Genomic DNA, 19,204 nt, shown 5'->3' on the forward strand with positions numbered 1-19,204 from the left:
TTCTATTCTGTTCTTATTCCTATTCTATTCTTTATTCCCTATTCTATTCCATTCCATCCCTATTCCCTATTTTATTCTATTCTATTATATTCTATTCTGTTCTTATTCCTATTCTATTCTATATTCCCTATTCTATTCTATTCTATATTCCCTATTCTATTCTATATTCCCTATTCTATTCTATATTCCCTATTCTATTCTATATTCCCTATTCTATTCCATTTAATTCCATCCCTATTCTATTCCTATTATATTCTATATTCCCTATTCTATTCCTATTCCTATTCTATTCTATATTCCCTATTCTATTTCATTCCATCCCTATTCTTATTCCCTATTCTATTTCTATTCTATTCTATTCTATAGGTCTATCAATCTGTGGTTTTGTTCAGCCAGTTTCTATTTGGATAAGACCATGTATGTTTTCAGTTTCTGTAGCGGCCAACTGAAAACAAACCATCGTATGGGTCACCCTAATTCTCTGCTTCTCTTCTCGTGCCCATTAGCAAATGTACATTTCCTACGTCAAGAATTCAAGATTCACCTCCCCTAACGCCCTCCCTCTCATCAACTTCATGCAACGGACTCTAGTCGAGATGTATGCCCTGGATCCCTCTGTGTCCTACCAACAGGCCTTCATATACATCCGTCAGCTGGCCATCCACCTGCGTGGGGCTATGACCATCAAGAAGAAGGTGGGTTCTTTATCATATGTGGTGGCCATGTACAAAAATCCGGATAAATTTGGGGCCGGATAAAGAGATGTTAGACCAAAACCAGAACTATTCCCATTAGGGATAATAAAAGGAAAAAAAAAATAGTAACGGAGTGACGTATTTAATGCTGCATGGGATAACCGCAGCAAGATTGGGCCCATTTTAGCAAAAAACGGGGTGGTTTTTGCTCATTTTGGGGGGGGGCACCCCCCCAGGAGCACTCTACAAGCCTCCTAAAGGCTATTCATGCCCCTTTTAAAAAAGAAAAAACAAAAAACCATCCCATGTTCGTGAAAAACTCCGAACCTTCCTGTCTTATACTCCGAAAAAATACGGTATGTATTTATCCAGTTCCAATTTTACAATCCTCAAAACCATCGCCGTGACCAGACACACTTTTGTTGGCAGGGTAATGTCCCTGCTTTTTAGAAGGCTGCTTAAGATAGATCACCTATAAGATCTGAAACAAAAATCCAACCAGGAAGAAAATGATGCCATCAATTAGTAGAGGGTTAGAAAAGGGACAATTTAGGCATCTTAAGATTCACAGTTATGTATTTCTGCTCCTTTTTAACTTGATTGTAAATTTTAAAATAAGATCCCCAGTTGCTGATGCATGGTGTTGGCTGGATTTATCCAACTTGTGGGTTTACAAAACCTTGTTTCCATGTCGTGTACACCAAACTTTCCGTTCTGGTTGTGCGGCTGAATTCACACAACCTCTTAAGCCGCAGTTCCGTCCTTTTCAGTCACGCTGGTTGTGTGGCTGAATTCACACAACCCCTCCAAGCATGAGCCGAGGTGGCGCAGTGGTTAAATGCAGCACTGCAGGCTACTTCAGCTGACTGCAGTTCTGCAATTCGGCTGATCAAATCTCACCGGCTCAAGGTTGACTCAGCCTTCCATCCTTCCGAGGTGGGTAAAATGAGGACCCGGACTGTTGTTGGGGGCAATATGCTGACTCTGTAAACCGCTTAGAGAGGGCTGAAAGCCCTATGAAGCGGTATATAAGTCTAATTGCTATTACTATTGCTAAGCTGTGCAATCTCGGTGTTTAAATAACCATTTTGCAGTCCGTGTATTCTAGGATCGATGGTAATTCATCTTCGACTCAATATTTTTAATCGTATTCTTCATCCAGAAAGAGTTAGTGTGCGGTTTGCAGCTCACTTTAAAGGAAAAAATAATAATAATTTTGTAATCTAAAAAGTCGCAGCATGAAAGGAAAACAGAGGCATCTATTCGCAATTCTGAACAGCTTTGGTTCTTACAGCGTGCTTCATTAATTTATCAACGTTACTTCCTGCTTCTCTCTTTTTTTAATAATAGGAAAACTATCAGTCGGTTTACAACTGGCAATATGTCCACTGCTTATATTTGTGGTGCCGGGCTTTGAGTACGATGCATCCAAGTGACATCATGCAACCCCTGATCTACCCTTTGACCCAAGTCATCATTGGCTGCATTAAGTAAGTAGCTACACAACCCTTAACCCTTTGGGGTCTGTAGAAATTCTCAGTCGTGGTGGTCCCAAAGTCGCTTTTTCAGGAGGCATCTGGACTTGCAAGCATAATTTACTTGTAAGCAAAGCCCTGTGTATGTTAGACAAAAATTTTAAAGTACAGATTTTAGGGAAGCGTGTGCCAAAACTCAAAACAAAGTTTAGTTTGCGCGATTTAAAAAAAAAAACCCTCAATTTTGCTGAGTCAAATTTGATAGATTTGCAAAACTGAGGAACCGAGGAAAAATAATACAGGACAGGTTGATGAAGTTTAACTGAGAAATGGAAGCAGTCCAAATAGAATGATGGTTTGTAATAGTTTGGAAGGAGTATGCGTTATTTGTGCATTGCTAATAGTGTAAGGGGGAACGTGGTGGCTCAGTGGCTAAGACGCTGAGATTGTCGATCAGAAAGGTTGGCGGTTTGTTGGTTCGAATCCCTAAGTGCCGCGTAACGGAGGGAGCTCCCGTGACTTGTCCCAGCTTCTGCCAACGCAGCAGTTCGAAAGCAGGTAAAAAATGCAAGTAGAAAAATAGGCGCCATCTTTTTGGAGGGAAGGGAACAGCGTTCCCTGCAACTTCGGGAGTTGAGTCATGCCGGCCACATGACCACGGAGACGTCTTCGGACAGCGCTGGCTCTTTTGGCTTCGAAACGGAGATGAGTACCGCCCCCTAGAGTCAGGAACGACTAAGCACATACGTGCGAGGGGAAGCTTCACTTTTTAGTTGAGTGATGGAGCCTTAATTTATCCCTACTGATGCTTTAGGGGGGAAAAAACCCCAAAACTGTGAACTGTAATTCTGCCTTCTTTCTGGTTTATTTTAAATTCATTCAAACTTCCCTTTTCTTTTTAATAACATTTTTTTAAATTTTTTATTCTCTTAACATTTTAAGTATACATTCACATAATTCTTTTACATTTGTCATTCTTATACATTTGTTGTTTCATTTAATAGGTTATAATATACAGTTTGGGTTGCTTTATTTACCATCCCATTGTAACACCACCTTATTTTCCCTTTCTTTTCTCCCTCCCTTCTCTACTTCCTTCCTTCCTCTTCTCCTTCCCCCTTCCTTCCTCCTTTCCCTTTCTCATACTCCTACTCTTCCCCTTCCTACCCTCTCTCCTTCTCTTTCTCTCCCTTCCATCCTCCTCTCCTTACCTCTTTCTTAATAATTCATTCAAACTTCCGTAGGTTAATCCCCAGTTGGTTTAATTTCCATTTGAACAAAAAACAGGGGGGAAAAACCTGTTCTTCTTTTATCCAGAAGATGGTGCTAGTCCCTAGTGAACTGAACCAGAGCAGCTGAAGAACCTGAAATGTGGGGGAACCAAGGGAATTGGGAAGGTTTTGACAGAAGGGAAAACGGAGCTGCCATCTGCGGCCAGCTTCCTTGCTCCAGGCTGCGTCCGGGGTAGAATTTTAAATGTGGTTCAACACAATAGCTGGGATAACTAACAGCGTCAAGCTTGCAGAGTAGGTTTCCTTTGTAGTTTTTCCAAAACATGCCGGGGGGTGGGAGGGCACAAGGGTGGGTGGGCTGACTATTGTGAATCCCCCTTGTCTTGGCAGAGGTGAAGGGGAGGGGGCCAGCCTGCGCGGTGGTGAAGAGTCCTTAGCCTATAATTGGGGGAGGAAGGAAAGTCTGGGTTGGCTTGAATTTCTGAAGGCAAAGTTACGAACACAATCTTAGTTTTTAGCTTTTCTATTCGCTTTTTCTAATTTGAATTGTTTTCCAAGTACCGTATTTTTCAGAGTATAAGGCGCACCAAGATTTTGAAGAGGTAAATTAGGGGAGGGGGAGTTTTTGCACGCTGCAGACCTCCCCAAAACAACCCGGTTTTTTGCAAAAACAAGCTCGTTTTTCACAAAAAGGCCATGAATAACCTTTAGGATGCTTGTAGAGTACTCCTGGGGGGATAGGGGGGCGAAAAACGGCCCGTTTTTCATGAAAACGGCCCCGTTTTCTTGACAAAAAAAGAGCATCCATAGCCTTTAGGAGGCTTGTAGAGTGCTCCTGGGGGCTGGTGGGGAGGACAAAATTGAGCAAAAAACGCCCCATTTTTTGCTCATTTCTGCCCTCCCAGCACCCAGGAGCACTCTGTAAGCCTCCTAAAGGCTATGCGCAACCATATTTGCAAAGGGGGCAGGTTTTCAGGAGGCAAAAAATGCTGTATTTAGTGTATAAGACGGACCCAGATTTTCACCCTTTTTTTGGGGGGGGGGGAAGGTGCGTCTTATACTCTGAAAAATACGGTACTTTAAAAACCATTTTATTTACCATATTTTTTGGAGTATAACACGCATCTGCCCATGGTTTTCACACCCTCTTTGTTTTTTAACCCCTTTGGCAGGCTGGTGCCCACGGCTCGTTTCTACCCTCTGCGAATGCACTGTGTCCGGGCACTGACCCTGCTGTCGGAGAGCACGGAGACCTTCATCCCTGTCCTGCCATTCATTCTGGAGGTGAGTGTCAGTCAAAAGAAGAGTGTTTCTCTCTCCCCCACCCCCCAATTGTACACTTGCAGAACAGAAGTACCATATTTTTCAGACTATAAGACGCACCATAATTTTGAAGAGGTAAATTTTAAAAAAGAATGTTTTTGCACTCTGTAGGCTTCCCAAGCCCTCTGCACACCACGTTTTTTGAAAGAAAAAAAAAGCGGGGGGGGGGGGGCATGCAAAGCTTTGAGAGGCTTGTAGAGTGCTCCTTGGGGGGGGCAAAAAGGAGCAAAAACTGCCGTTCCCAGCCCCCAGGATCACTTTGCAAGTCTCTCTCCCTCTTCTCTGTCTCTCTCTCCATCCCCTTTCTCGCCCTCTCTCTGTCTCTCCCTCCCTCTCTGTCCCTCCCTCTCTCTGTCTCTTCCCTCCTCTCTCTGTCTCTCTCTCCATCCCCCCTTTCTCTCCCTCCCTCCCTCTCTCTGTCCCTTTCTCCCTCTCCCTCCCTCTCTCCCCCTCCTCTATCTCCCTCCCATTCCCCTCCCTCCCTGCCTCTCTCTCCCTCTCCGTCTCTCCCTCTCTCTGTCCCTCCCCCTCTCTCCCTCCCCCTCTCTCTGTCTCTCCCTCTCTCTGTCTGTCTCTCCCTCCTCTCTCTGTCACTCTCCATCCCCCCTTTCTCTCCCTCCCTCTCTCTCCCTCTCTGCGTCTCACTCACTCTCTCCCTCCCTCTCTCTGTCTCTCTCTACCTCATTCTCTGTCCCTCCCTCCATTCCTCCTCTCCTTCCCTCCCTCTCTCCCCCTCCCTCTCTATCTCCCTCCCATTCTCTCTGCCCCTCCCTCTCTATCTCCCTCCCATTCTCTCTCCCCCCTCCATCCCTCCCTCCCCCCCTCCCTCCCTCTCTGTCTCTCCCTCCCTCTCTTCCTCCCTCTCTCTATTTGTCTCCCACCGCTCTCCCCCTCCCTCCCTCTCCCCCCTCTCTCCCCCTCCCACTCTCCCCCTTCCACTCTCTCCCCCTCCCTCCACCCCTCTCTCTGTCTCTCCTTCCCTCCCTCTCCCTCCCTCTTTGTCCCTCCCTCCCTCTGTCCCTCCCTCTCTCTGTCTCTCCCTCTCTCTATCCCTTCCTTCCTCTCTGTCCTTCCCTCGCTCTCTCTCTCTGTGGCAGATGGTGCAATCGTTGGGAGGGTGTGTGTGTGTGTATTGGTGTTTTCTGGGGGACTTAACCAAGCCGCCTTGCTTCATTGCTAATTGCCAGGAAGTGGGGGGGGGGGAGTCCGTTGTGGGTTTTTCCGCCCCCCCCCTTCAAATGTTGCCGCAAATGTGTGTTTGTTGACCACATCCTTTTCGCTTCCTGTGTGCCCGGGACTCCTTGTGGCTTCTGCACAGCTGCCCCCCCCCCTCCCTCTCTGCTGAGGGTGTGGTGTGTTTCACACCACCCCTGCTTCCCTCTCTCTGCTTGTGTGGGTCTTTGTGTGCAGAAAGCAGCCTTCCCCTCGAGGCCAACGTTCCGGCGGTTTGCGGTTTGCGCTGGTTGGCCTCTCTGCCCTCCGTCACATCCGATGTTGGGGGTGGGGGGCAGCGCCTGCCCCCACTCTCCTAGGTGGGAGCGGGAAGGAAATGTGGCTGGCTGAGCTTGGACCGCCTTTGGGAAGAAACACCAAGGGTGCACACACAAACGCACAACCTGAGTTGCTGCAAAAGAGGAAAATCCCTCTTTTTTCTTTTGCATTCCTTAATGCAAGCATCCAAATTGGGGGGTGTGTGTGTGTGTGCATTTAATTCAGTGTCGCCTGCTTTCCTGGAAAATTTCTTCCTTCTTTCTACATAAAATTCTTCCCAAATCTTGCAAAACCTTAATCCATTTTGCCCGCCCCTCTTCCTTCTCCCCCCGCCCCCGAATCAAGGTGAAAATAGGAAAGTAAAGCTTTAACTCTCAGCCTCCCACCCCGCTCCTGTAAAACAGCCTCAGGGAGAGAGAGGGGGAGGGATGGAAAGTGATTGCCCCTCCCCCGACTTCTAAAAAACCCCAAAAGAGACCCTCACCCTGCCTCAAGACCCCTCCTTAGGTCTGCTATTATCATGCTGCCTCCTTTTGCATAGATGCAGCCAAGGATCTGCTATCAGATGGGAGTTTTCTCCGCATTCAAATCCACCGAATAATAGAGTTGGAAGGGACCTTGGAGGTCTTCTAGTCCAACCCCTTGCTCAAGCAGGAAACACTGTTCCATTCCAGACAAACGGCTCTCCAGTCTCTTCTTAAACCCCTCCCCCCCTCCAGTGATGGTGGCAAGTTGTTCCACTGGTTAATTGTCTCCATTATCAGGAAGTTTCTGCTGTAACTCACCAGTGACCGGGGAGCTGGAAGCAGATTCGGACAGTGAAGTGGTTAGGGAGGAACCTGGAGTCTGGGGAAGGCTCTGATGAGGGCTCTGTGTCAGAGACAGAGAGGGGGCCAGGGCCGTCTGACAGTTATCAGCTACCTTCGGAGTTAGACATCAGTGAGGCAGAAGAACAGCTGGAGCCTGTTCCCAATGTGAGTTGCCAGACAAAGGGAGCAGCTAAAGGACAGGGGTTGACTTGGGAGTAAGGCCACAGGTGGACAGTGAATGGCCCCTCCCAGAGGGAATAAAAGAGGAGCAAAAGGGGAGTGGAGTTTGCAGGAGACCATTAGTTCGCTTCATTGGTTCGTGACTCTCTGAGACTCCTTGCCAAGTTCTGCAGATATCAGCCTGGCAGCTCTCCAAGCCAGATAAGGTCTGTGACCGTAAATCCTCCCTCGAAAGACTTTGCTGGATGCGAATAAGCAGAATCCAGAGTTAGTTAATAAAAGGGGTTTTTGTCGGGACCAGGAGTCTGCTTCTCCTTAGTTCCAGGTCGCTTCTCTCCTTGGTTAGTTTCCATCTTTTGCTTCTTCTGCCTTCGGGTGCTTTGGAAAATAGGCGGAACACCCCCCCCCCTCCTCTTCCTTGTGGCAGGCCCTCAAATATTGGAAGGCTGCTCTCATGTCATGGATTTCCCCTTATTCCGAATTTGCAAAAACCTTCGGCGGTTCTTCTCATCCAGAGCAACTGAAAGGCAACCCCTCCCTTCTCTGTAATTCCCTCCCGCTTGGCTTCCTCCCCGCCCCCCCCCTCCTCGCTTTGTCACCGGCACGATGACAGCTCGGGCGTCCTGTGAGGTCCCTCGGAGTGCCGATATTCCCCGAGCTGCTGTCACTGGAAATGAGCAGGAAATCGGTGATGTGCCTTGACAGTTTATGCTTCTCTTGGCACACTGGAGCGGGCGCCTCAACCCCCTTCCTCCCCCCCACCGCCGCCTCCCCACGGCATCGCCGCTCTGCACTCTGGCAAAGACTGAGCTGCGTGAAGAGAGAGAGAGAGAGAGAGAGAGAGACGAAGAAGGGGCAGGAAAGCACGTTTGCCCAATGGAGTGGGGGATATAATGATCGTTCGCCTTTTTATTTTTAATATCTCGATGGTGGTGGTGGTGGGGGGAACAGCCTTGTGCTGCTGTTGGGGGGGGGCAGAACTGGCCTTTGGATTAGAATTTGGGGCGGGGGCCATGGAGAAGTATTAAGAGCAATAGAAAGAGCTCTTAGACTTATATACCAGTTTACAATCAGCCTCTTGCCCCCCCCCCCAACAATCTGGGTCCTTGTTTTACCCACCTCGGAAGGACAGAAGACTGAGTGGACCTTGAGCCATTCGGTCAGGATCGAACTGCTGGCAGTGGGCAGAGTCAGCCTGCAATACCGTATTCTAACTGGAGGGAGGGAGAGAGGGAAGGAAGGAAGGGAAAATAGCAATAGCCTCTTGCCCCCCAACAATCTGGGTCCTCGTTTTACCCACCTCGGAAGGACAGAAGACTGAGTCAACCTGGAGCCACTCGGTCAGGATCGAACTGCTGGCAGTGGGCAGAGTCAGCCTGCAATACCGTATTCTAACTGGAGGGAGGGAGAGAGGGAAGGAAAGAAGGGAAAATAGCAATAGCCTCTTGCCCCCCAACAATCTGGGTCCTCGTTTTACCCACCTCGGAAGGACAGAAGACTGAGTCAACCTGGAGCCACTCGGTCAGGATCGAACTGCTGGCAGTGGGCAGAGTCAGCCTGCAATACCCTATTCTAACTGGAGGGAGGGAAGGAAGGAAAAATAGCAATAGCCTCTTGCCCCCAACAATCTGGATCCTCGATTTACCCACCTCGGAAGGACAGAAGGCTGAGTGGACCTTGAGCCACTCGGTCAGGATCGAACTGCTGGCAGTGGGCAGAGTCAGCCTGCAATACTGTATTCTAACTGGAGGGCGGGAGAGAGGGAAGGAAGGAAGGAAAAATAGCAATAGCCTCTTGCCCCCAACAATCTGGATCCTCGATTTACCCACCATTTGCACCACTGAGGTGACTGAGGACACAGAGAAACATCCAAGGGGCCTCAACGACCCTCTAAAAAGGATGCAAGAATGTTCCGGGGGGGGGGGGGCAAAAACCAGCCCATTTTTTGCTCATTTCTGCCCTCCCCAACCCCCAGGAGCACTTGAAAGCCTCCTAAAGGCTATGCACGGCCATTTTGGTGAAGGGTGTGGGGCTCCGGCAGGCAAAAATATGCTGTATTCGGTGTATAAGTCGCACCCAGATTTTCAGCCTCTTTTTTGAGGAAAATAGGTGCGTCTTATACTCTGAAAAATATGGTATATCAAATTCACTTCTGCAGGCTGGAGGCAGTCAAAGTGGGGCCGTTTAAGACAGCCAGCCTGGCCTTGCCAAAATCCCAAATTTTGCTCGCTGTTATCTTCCCACACCTTCTGTTCCATGGGGGCTCGGCTGACTTTTGGCTTTTCGTCTCTCCGCAGATTTTCCAACAGGTCGATTTCAACAAGAAACCGGGGCGAATGAGTGCCAAGCCTATTAACTTTGCCGTCATCTTGAAGCTCTCCAACGCCAACCTGCAGGAGAAGGCCTTCCGGGTAAGCCGCGGGATGGCAAAGTGGGCAGCTTTTTTTTTTATAGATGAAGAAGGCAGGGGCTGCCCAAACTTGGCAACTTTTAAGGCTGGGGGACTTCAACTCCCAGGATTCCTCGGGACTTTTGAAAGCCAACCTGCCACCTAAGGAAAGATGCAACTACAGCAGTGATAGCTTTTTTTTTTGTCGTTGCGTGCCGAAAGCGCCTGTGCGACCATGCAACCATACCCATAATGCAATGCACCTGTGATTGACCCGCCCCTCCTGCGCATGTGCATGTGACAACCCAGCACTCCCCTGCCCCCCAGACAAGCGTGTATGACCCCCCCCCTGCCCCCCACCCCCACCCCGTTTTGGGCCTAGTAGGCCTCACTGCAGCTTCCTGGGAGCAAAAACGGGCTGCAGGGAGGCCACACTGTAGAGACACCCATCCTCAGTTTTGGGCCTAGTAGGCCTCCCTGCAGTCTGCTGAGAGCAAAAACGGGCTGCAGGGAGGCTGTGGTGACCCCCCAGCCCCCAATTTTGGGCCTAGTAGGCCTCCCCGCAGCCTCCTAGGAGCAAAAATGGGCAGCGGGGAAGCCGCATTGCACCCCCCCCCTCAGTCCCCCATTTTGGGCCTAGTAGGTCTCCCCGCAGCCTCCTAGGAGCAAAAATAGGCAGCGGGAAGCTGCGCTGAACATCCCTCGGTCCCCCGTTTTGGGCCTAGTAGGCCTCCCGCAGCCTCCTAGGAGCAAAAAGGGGCAGAAGGGAAGCTGCGCTTCACCCCCCTCGGTCCCCTGTTTTGGGCCTAGTAGGCCTCCCACAGCCTCCTAGGAGCAAAAATGGGCAGCGGGGAAGCCGTGCTGCACTACCCCGCCTCGGTCCCCTGTTTTGGGCCTAGTAGGCCTCCCTGCAGCCTCCTAGGAGCAAAAAGGGGCAGAAGGGAAGCTGCACTTCACCCCCCTCGGTCCCCCGTTTTGGGCCTAGTAGGCCTCCCGCAGCCTCCTAGGAGCAAAAATGGGCAGCGGGGAAGCCGCGCTGCACTACCCCCCCCCTCGGTCCCCCATTATGGGCCTAGTAGGCCTCCTTGCAGCCTCCTAGGAGCAAAAATAGGCAGCGGGGAAGCCGCGCTACACCCCCCCCCCCTCGGTCCCCCGTTTTGGGCCTAGTAGGCCTCCCTGCAGCCTCCTAGGAGCAAAAATGGGTCGCAGGAGAGGGGGCAGCGCATGCGCCTCGACCCCCCCACACATGTGCAGCGGTGACACGAAAATATCACAGAACAGAACTGCAAAATTGAGTTTAAATCAATGTTTTTCAGCATTAATGTTGAAAACTTTAATCAATGTTTTGGCTACGTTAAAGCAGCCGGCTGAGGAATTCTGGGAGTTGAAGTCCGCAAGTCTTAAAAGTTGCTAAGATTGGGGGCTCCTGTTTTTAAGGGAAGTAATATTGCATCACTTCTTTTCGCAAAACAGTACAGGTAGCCCTGAACTTTACGACTACAGTTAGGCCCAAAGTTCTGTGGCTCAACAAGGCAGTTGTTAAGTGAGCTTTGCCTCACTCTACAACCTTTCCTGCCACCGTCACTAAGTGAATCACTACAGTTGTTTCAGCTAGTGACACGGTTATTAAGTGGATCTGGAGCCCCCCCCCTGGCTTTGCTCATGAAAAGTTTGCAAAAGGGGATCACGGTTCATGACAGCTGCAACTGGCAGTTTTTTGGGCTGTTTTCGGGGCATTTTCAAGCAGTTTTTGGGCCGTTTTCATGCCGTTCTTCAGCACCCGGTGCCCGCAAAGACCAGCTGGCTGGCACACGTGCCCACAGAGAGGGCTCTGCATGCCACAGGTTTGCCATCACGGTTATAGTTGCACCTGTCCTTAGGTGGAAAGTTGGCCTTTTCAAATTTTAATATATTTTTCTTCTTCTCTTCCCTTCCCTTCCCAGGATGGCCTCCTGGAACAGCTGTATGACCTGACTTTAGAATATCTCCACAGCCAGTCTCACACCATTGGATTCCCAGAACTGGCTTTGCCGGCTGTCCTTCAGGTAAATGGAGTTTGTGTGGCTAAAATAAGCAGGAATTTTCTTTCTTTTTTCTCTTTTTGCCAAGCATCCTCAGGTTTTTCTCCCCGGTTTGACAGCCTAAAGCAGCAGTGACTTCCGGTTTGTCCGGGAGGCTCCGGAGGTTAAAAATCGGCCCTACGGACAAACCAGAAGTCACCATTCCCCGTAGGTGCGTTTTTTGCCTTCCGAAGCCTTCAGGGAAGCTCCTGAGGCATCCGGGTGGGGGGGGAGGCTGTTTTGGCCCTCCCCAGGCTCCTAGAAAGCCGTGCACACCCCCCTCTGTGCTCCCCCCCCCCGCCGCTTTTGGCATGGGAGCCGAAAAAGGTTCGCCATCACTGGTGTAGATGTCCTGCTTGGGCAGGGCGATTAGACTAGATGGCCTCCAAGGTCCCTTCCGGCTCATCTTATCAATCTGTCATCTCTGTAATTGAGGAATCCTTGATGCTCTCAAAACCTGGTCATTGGCTTGCAGGCATCTCCTTACCCTACATCAGGGCCCTTCTGCACAATAGGGGCCGAGTTTAGCTAAATAATCGAAAAGGGGATAGAAAAACACGCTTGCACCCCCCCCCCCCCCCCCAGCCAGTGACGGCTAACCTTTTTGTCATCGCGTGTGTGTACGACACACACCGCTCACTCATGTACGCCTGACACACGGACACACACACACAGTTTTGGGCCCTTGCAATGCTAGGGAATTTGAAGGCTCTCTGATTTCTACCCTATTGCAAATGTTATTTTCTTCACAATCGGGGTGTGTGTGTGTGTCTCTGGGCGCCACCCCTCCCTTGGTTCAGCCCCGCCTGCTTTCCTAGCCTCTGGGTGGGCTCTCCCCGCCCCCCCCGCCCCCCGCTCCCCGGTCTGGCTAGTGATGGACCACCCCCAGAGAGGAGGTCAGCAAGGGGCTGTGATCCAGGACCCAGCCCTTCCCAAGGTTCTCGCTGCCGGGAGGCAACCCGCTTAATTGTGTCAGCTGGGAGAGCCCGGTCTCTCTTCCCCTCCCCTTCCACCGCTAGATCTGGATTATTAACGCAGGAAGGGGGCTGGCAGCTGGGTTTTCCCTCCTCTGGCTGTGCCAGGCCGCGGGCTTCATGCCGAGAGCGCCCAGCATGAATGTTCCCTTGTCTGTCGGAGGTTGTGCTTGTGCATCTGTGCGAGAGGAGGCCTGAGTTGTTGGTTTTTTATATAAAAGGGACCAGCTCCCTTCTCCTGGGGTTCTTTGAAGGAGGATCCCTTCTGCTCTTGCGCCTTCCCCTCTTTTATTTATTTTATTTGTATTTTAAATGTTTTATTTTCCAACATACAAATGCAGAAAACGTCGACTACATTTGCACAAACACATTGGAAGTTCTTGTAGCAGTTTCAAATGGGTGCAATTCTCCCTATGCTGATTTCCCCTCCTAATATGTTTTACTTAAGTTTCACAATTTTTAACCCTCTTATTTCATTATCCTTTACCTAGCTATCTTAATATATTGGCTGTTTACTTCTGATAAACTTTATTTCTCTTGGATATGTGTGTATATGCCAGTCCTCCTTAACTTATAGCTTTTAACTTTGCTGGATTCTTTCATTAATCTTTATTTCTTTCCTCCAACCATCTATACCCGGGGTGGTGAACCCATGACACGCGTGCCACAGGTGGCACACGGATACATTTGCCAGGGCACACGAGGCGTTGCCCTGTCAGCTGCCCAGCTGAGTTCAGCCTTTTTCAAAGCCATTTTTCGCTCTCGAAATCAGGAACGGACTTCCGGTTTGCTCGCAGGGCCGGTTTAAGGCCTCTGGAGCCTTCAGGGGATTTCCGGAGGCTTCCCTGAAGGATCCAGAGGATGAAAAACAACCCAACGGACAAACCCTTCAATTCTGAAGCTGACCGGAAGTCTGGTTCCCCCACCATAGGTAGCGTCCTTTTTCCTCTACCTCTCCTGACCAAAAGCCCTATCGATTGTGGAGCCAAGTAGCGACAGGGAGCCGCAGCAGAGGGCTAAAAGAGCCGCATGTGGCTCCAGAGCCACAGATTGCTGACTCCTGGGTTAGGCTAAGATATAAAACGGGATCTTTGATTGTCAGGAACAGCTGTTGCTGGCTTTAAAAGTCAGAGGTCATCAAGGGCCGCAGGAAGATCTCTCTCGGTCGGCCAGGCCTTCCCGCCTCCATTGCGGCCAGTGGTTTAGCCAAAACTCCCCGTCAACCACTTGTGACTCTAGAGGCTGTTTTCCTTCTCTTCCTGCTGGTTTTTCCCCCCCTACTTGGCAAAGACCTTAAATATATATACATATATTCCATCTTTAAATTGGAGCCAAGGCTTGGAGGAGGCTGCCTCCCACCCATTCTGATTTTTTGCATGTTTGCCAGCCGGATCTAAATATTAGAAAACTATGCAAGTCAGACTTTAAAAAAAAAAAAAAAAAAAAACCAAGAGCCATTCATGGAATTTTTTTGTTGTTGTCTTGTTTCTTTCCGGTCCTCATCCATCCTCCTCCTCCTCTCCAGCTGAAATCCTTTCTGAAGGATTGCAAGATTGCCAACTATTGCAAAACCGTCCGCCAGCTCTTGGAAAAAGTGCAGGAGAACTCCGCGTTCATCACGGCCAAGCGCCAGAAAGCCTCCTTCGGCGTCTCCGATCGGGAGGCGGTGGTGAGTCACCTCTTTTCCCCTTTTGTTCGGCTGGGAAGGTTTCCCATCCAAGAGAAACACCTGTTTTCATTTCACGCATCGAAAAAGAAAGCTTTATACCAAGGGTCGGCGGCCTTAAACACTCAAAAAGCCACAAAGGTCCTAACCGGAAGGCCCCCCCCCCCTCCACCTTCAATTCTGAAGCCGACCGGAAGTCCGGTTCCCCCACCATAGAGTCTCCTCCTAGTGCAGCATCCTTTTTTCCTCTGCTGACTGGAAGTCCGGTTCCCCCCACATCATAGAGTCTCCTCCTAGCATGACATCCTTTTTTCCTCTGCTGACCCGAAGTCCGGTTCCCCCACCATAGAGTCTCCTCCTAGCGCGGCATCCCTTTTTCCTCTACCTGTCCTAACCGAAACCCTATCAATTGTGGACCTGACCGGCGACAGGGAGCTGCAGCAGAGAGCTGAAAGAGCCCTGCTTTATACCAAAGCCATTTCATTCTTGATTTCTTAACAAATAAATTACATTTATACTTATATACCGCTTCACGGTGCTTTTACAGTCCCCTCTAAGCGGTTTACAGCGTTAGCCTGTTGCCCCCCCAACAATCTGGGTCCTCATTTTACCGACCTCAGAAGCATGAAAGGTTGATTCAACCTTGAGCCGGTTAGGATCGAACTCCTAGCAGTCAGCAAAGTCAGCCTGCAATACTGCATTCTCACCACTGGGAGGGAAGGAAGGATAACAATGGCGCTTAGATTTATATACTGCTTCGCAGTGCTTTACAGCCCTCTCTAAGCCGTTTACAGAGTCGGCCTCTTGCCTCTTGTGCAAATTGGTCCCTTTTTCCGTTTTGAACACGGCTTGGTTTTTGCAATTTGACTTCAATCTTCAGAACTGGAATAAGAACATCTGGAGAGTCAACAACCCTCCCCCTCCCCCCCCTCCCGACTTTGCACCAGAAGCGGGGAAAATGCGGGTGGTTTTATGAATGTTATAAGAAATGCTTGGCTGATGTCCTCCTTACTACGTCTCCGGTCGTTGTTTTTGACAGGAGCGATGGGAAAAAAATGTGAAAGCCGAAGGAACTCCGCTAAGGACGTACTACGTGACTTGGAAGAAGCTGAGGGAGAAGGAAATCCAGCTTGAAATTACTGGCAAAGAACGGGTAGGAAGCCAAATCCTTCCAATTTAAGCCACCTTGAGATCCTGGCAGGAAAGGAGCACAGCGGGTGACCAATTGATGCGAATGCTACTTTCTGCTTAATTGACTTTGTCAGGGTTTTAATCACAACTAAACCCGGCCTTCTCTCATGGCAGGTTGGGCCACACAGTGATGGCAATCAAAAGGAGTATTGTCCTCCCTATTTTGAGATCCCCCAAAGTTTCATTTAGCTACCTTATTTTTTGGAGTATAAGACGCACCAAGATTTTGAAGAGGCAAATTTTTTAAAAAAGTTTTTGCACTCTGCAGACCTCGTGAAAATGGACCTGTTTTGGTTTTATTTTTTTTTCCCAAAAAAAGGGATTGCATATCCTTTGGGAGGCTTGTAGAGTGCTCCAGGGGACTGGTGGGGGGGGGGCAAAAATGAGAAAAAAGCCCCATATTTCGTGAAAACGTACCCATTTTTTGTCCGAAAAAGGCCATTAGGAAGCTTATAGAGTGCTCCTGGGGACTGGGAGGGGGAGAGTGGCAAAAATGGGCAAAAACCGGCCCATTTTTCGCTCATTTTTTCCCTCCCCAGCCCCCCAGGAGCACTCTGGAAGCCTCCCAAAGTCTATGCACGTCCATTTTTGCAAAGGGGGCAGGGTTTGGGAGGCCAAAAATGCTATATTCAGTGTATAAGACACACCCAGATTTTCATCCTCTTTGGGGGGGGAAGGGTGTGTCTTATACTTCAAAAAATACATTATATCAGGGGTCAGCAACCTTAAACACCAAAGAGCCATTTGGACCCGTCTCCCACAAAAAAGAAAACCCCAGGAGCCACAAAACCCCGTTTGACATCTAAAAGGAAGATAGCGCTGCATCTATTATTATTATTTTTACCTTTATGCTATGTGTAAAAAAAACTATAGTGTGTTGCATTTATGAAATCAATGAACTACAGAGAAAACAAATTTTTATTTCTGCATGCAACAAAAAACTCCGGAAAAACAAAAACAACAAAAAAAGATGGGTTGGAAACCTCAATAAATCGCCTGCTGGCGGGAATCGCTCATTGGCAGTTGGGACACATATTTTGAGCGACAGGGAGCTGCAGCAGAGGGATGAAAGAGCCACATGCGGCTCCGGAGCCGTGGTTTGCAGATCCCTGGGCTATATATAATTCAGAGATCTTGCTCGGAAGCGAGCCGGAAACTCCGAAAAGAGGGATTTTCTGCATTCTTCTGTGAAGGCTGCACGGGCATGGAAAGGATTAGAAAATGAAAGACAATCTTGGCATTTTTACAATCCTCCCATAGTTAAAATTCAAGATTTCTCTCTAGGATATTCCCCCCCTCCCCACTTTCAATATTTTCCATATTTTTCAGCGTATAAGACGCACCAAGGTTTTGAAGAGGCAAATTAAAATGTTTCTGCACTTTGCAAATCTCCCCAAAATGGCCTGTTTTTCATGAAAATGGGCCTGCTTTTTTTTTTTTTTTTCAAAAAAGGGCATGAATACCCCTTTGGAGGTTTGTAGAGTGTTTGTGGAGGGGCGGGCAAAAACGAGCAAAAAACGCCCCTTTTTTGTGAAAACATGCCCATTTTTGTCAAAAAAAAAGGGGGGCATTAGGAAGCTTATAGAGTGTGACTGGGGATGGGGAGGGGTTGAGCAAAAAACAGCCAGTTTTTCGCTCATTTCTACCCTCCCCAGCCCCCAGGAGCAATCTGGAAGCCGCCTAAAGGCTATGCACGGCCATTTTGGTGAAGGGGGCGGGGTTTCAAGAAGCAAAAAAATGCAGTATTCAGTGTATAAGATGCACCCAGATTTTCAGCCTCTTTTTTTTGAGGGAAGAAGGTCCGTCTATAACTCCAAAAATACGGTAAGACTGTATTTGGGAAGTGAGAATATGGTATAAGGCCGCGATGGTGAACCTTTTCTGCACCGAGTGCCGAAAAGGTCACGTGGAAATGTTGCGACTGTGCACTTGCGCGCTCCTCAGGGCTGCTTTCCGGAAAAGCCAAACTTCTGGGTTCTAGTGCGCATGCACGGCCGATGAACGGCCCTGTCGCGCACGTGAAGGGATCGCGCTCCGGAAAAGCTGAGCTTGCGGTATTCACTGACTTTTCCTACCAGTTTGCAAATGTGAGCGCACGGGCCGGCGCTGGATTCATTCGTGCATGCCCGGTCCACGCATGCACTTGGCCTTCCATGCATGCGTTTTGATCGCGCGGGTGGCTTGGACGTGGCTTGAAAATGTGCCTAAATAGGACGGCATAGAGCCAGGGCAAGCAGGCAGGGCCACCCGCCATTTCTACTGCCGGTTCGGGCGAACCGACCCGAACCAGCTGAATGCCACTTCTGATTTGGACATCACCCTATTCCTTTCTCTCCAATCCTTGTATATGTAATTTTGTGGGATTTTAAAACATGCTTGGGATAACAACCTAGCTGCTCCCGCATTGGGGCCAATTCGAGACAAGAGGAAAGAGGTTGAGGGTGTTTACTTTTTAATATCTTTTTTATTCTGTCTTTCCTTCGTTGTCGGGCTGCAGATGGAGGACATGAATTTCCCTGAAATCAAACGCAAGAAGCCGAACGAAAAGAAAGAGGAGGATAAGAGGGAATTTAAGGACCTCTTTGAAATGGACAGCAGTTCGGAAGACGAGACCTCGGATGTCTTCTCACGTAAAGGTAGGAGGGAAGTGTATGGCGCAAGAAAGTATCACAAATTGCACCCAACTTCACCAACTTCCTAGCTTCGAGCTAAAACGGAAGCGTACCAGGTTTGGAGACCTGTGGACTTCAACTCCCAGAATTCCCCAACCAACCATGAATTCTGGGAGTTGAAGTCCACAACTGTCTGTGTGTGTGTGTGTGTGTGTGTGTGTGTGTGTTTTTTTTCTCTCCAGCATAACTCTGGAATGACTCGAGCACTTTCAACCGAACTTGGTACACAGATGATTTACTTTCTGGAAACAAATATTGTAGGGGTAAGACACCCCCTAAAATCCCCCGTGTGTTCTGTTACGATACAGCCTGTTGTGCCTTAAATGGCTTCGACTGTACTACTGTAAAATGGCTTCTACTGTATGCGCAGTGGAGTTGCCATGGTAACAGCTTCACAGTACTCCACAAGGGACCTTCCTCTGGTGAGGGGAGAAATCTAACATTAGAAAATTACGTTTGGTCCAGACATTTCCCCCCTATAAATAAATATCTGGGCAACACCAGGTTATCAGCTAGTTTTAAATGATTTAAAAGCGGAGGAAATGCTTTTAACAGAGTTGGAAGGGACCTTGGAGGTTTTCTGCTCATTTCTCTATTCTCCCATCCTTTCCATTTCAAAACAGTTTCCCAGGAAAAAAAATACTCCTTTTTTTAAAAACGCAGCTCAGGGATGTGCATATCTGCCTCGTGAGAGAAATTAGTTTTAAGCCCGAGGAAAAGTTCCTTTTAAAAGCACAATTTTACAAAGTCGACCAAGAAAAATTGGATTCGAGATCTTCTTGAGTTGATAGCATGGCTGAGATTTTTATTCACAGACTCATTTATTCAGTCATCTGGGTTCCCTGCTGTTAACGCTAAAGAATACAAATCATTGTTATTGTTATCACTGACACCCACTGTAAATAAACGGTGGTAAGTTCACGGCAAGAAACCGATTAAGAAAAGAATAATAACCGAATTAAGTGATCACTTTTAGGGACATAAGTAGCCTCAAAAGTCAACCAGCTATCGGCCGGAGACATTGTCTTAGTCAACTGCTAATCTCGT

At 48.8% G+C, this 19,204-nt stretch overlaps 1 protein-coding gene across 1 annotated transcript in view; it reads left to right on the top strand.

The window, feature by feature from the left end:
* Positions 1 to 19,204, top strand: part of NOC2L (NOC2 like nucleolar associated transcriptional repressor) — a 54,712-nt gene that overhangs the window by 18,691 nt on the left and 16,817 nt on the right. The window contains exons 10-17 of the mRNA XM_032231892.1: positions 507 to 695; positions 2,046 to 2,185; positions 4,575 to 4,686; positions 9,503 to 9,616; positions 11,538 to 11,639; positions 14,154 to 14,297; positions 15,334 to 15,447; positions 17,983 to 18,121. Of these exons, the coding sequence (XP_032087783.1) occupies positions 507 to 695; positions 2,046 to 2,185; positions 4,575 to 4,686; positions 9,503 to 9,616; positions 11,538 to 11,639; positions 14,154 to 14,297; positions 15,334 to 15,447; positions 17,983 to 18,121 (1,054 nt within the window). The remainder of the gene's footprint in view (positions 1 to 506; positions 696 to 2,045; positions 2,186 to 4,574; positions 4,687 to 9,502; positions 9,617 to 11,537; positions 11,640 to 14,153; positions 14,298 to 15,333; positions 15,448 to 17,982; positions 18,122 to 19,204) is intronic.

This window comes from Thamnophis elegans, chromosome 15 (assembly GCF_009769535.1).
Source record: "Thamnophis elegans isolate rThaEle1 chromosome 15, rThaEle1.pri, whole genome shotgun sequence".
Classification (NCBI taxonomy): Eukaryota; Metazoa; Chordata; class Lepidosauria; order Squamata; family Colubridae; genus Thamnophis; species Thamnophis elegans.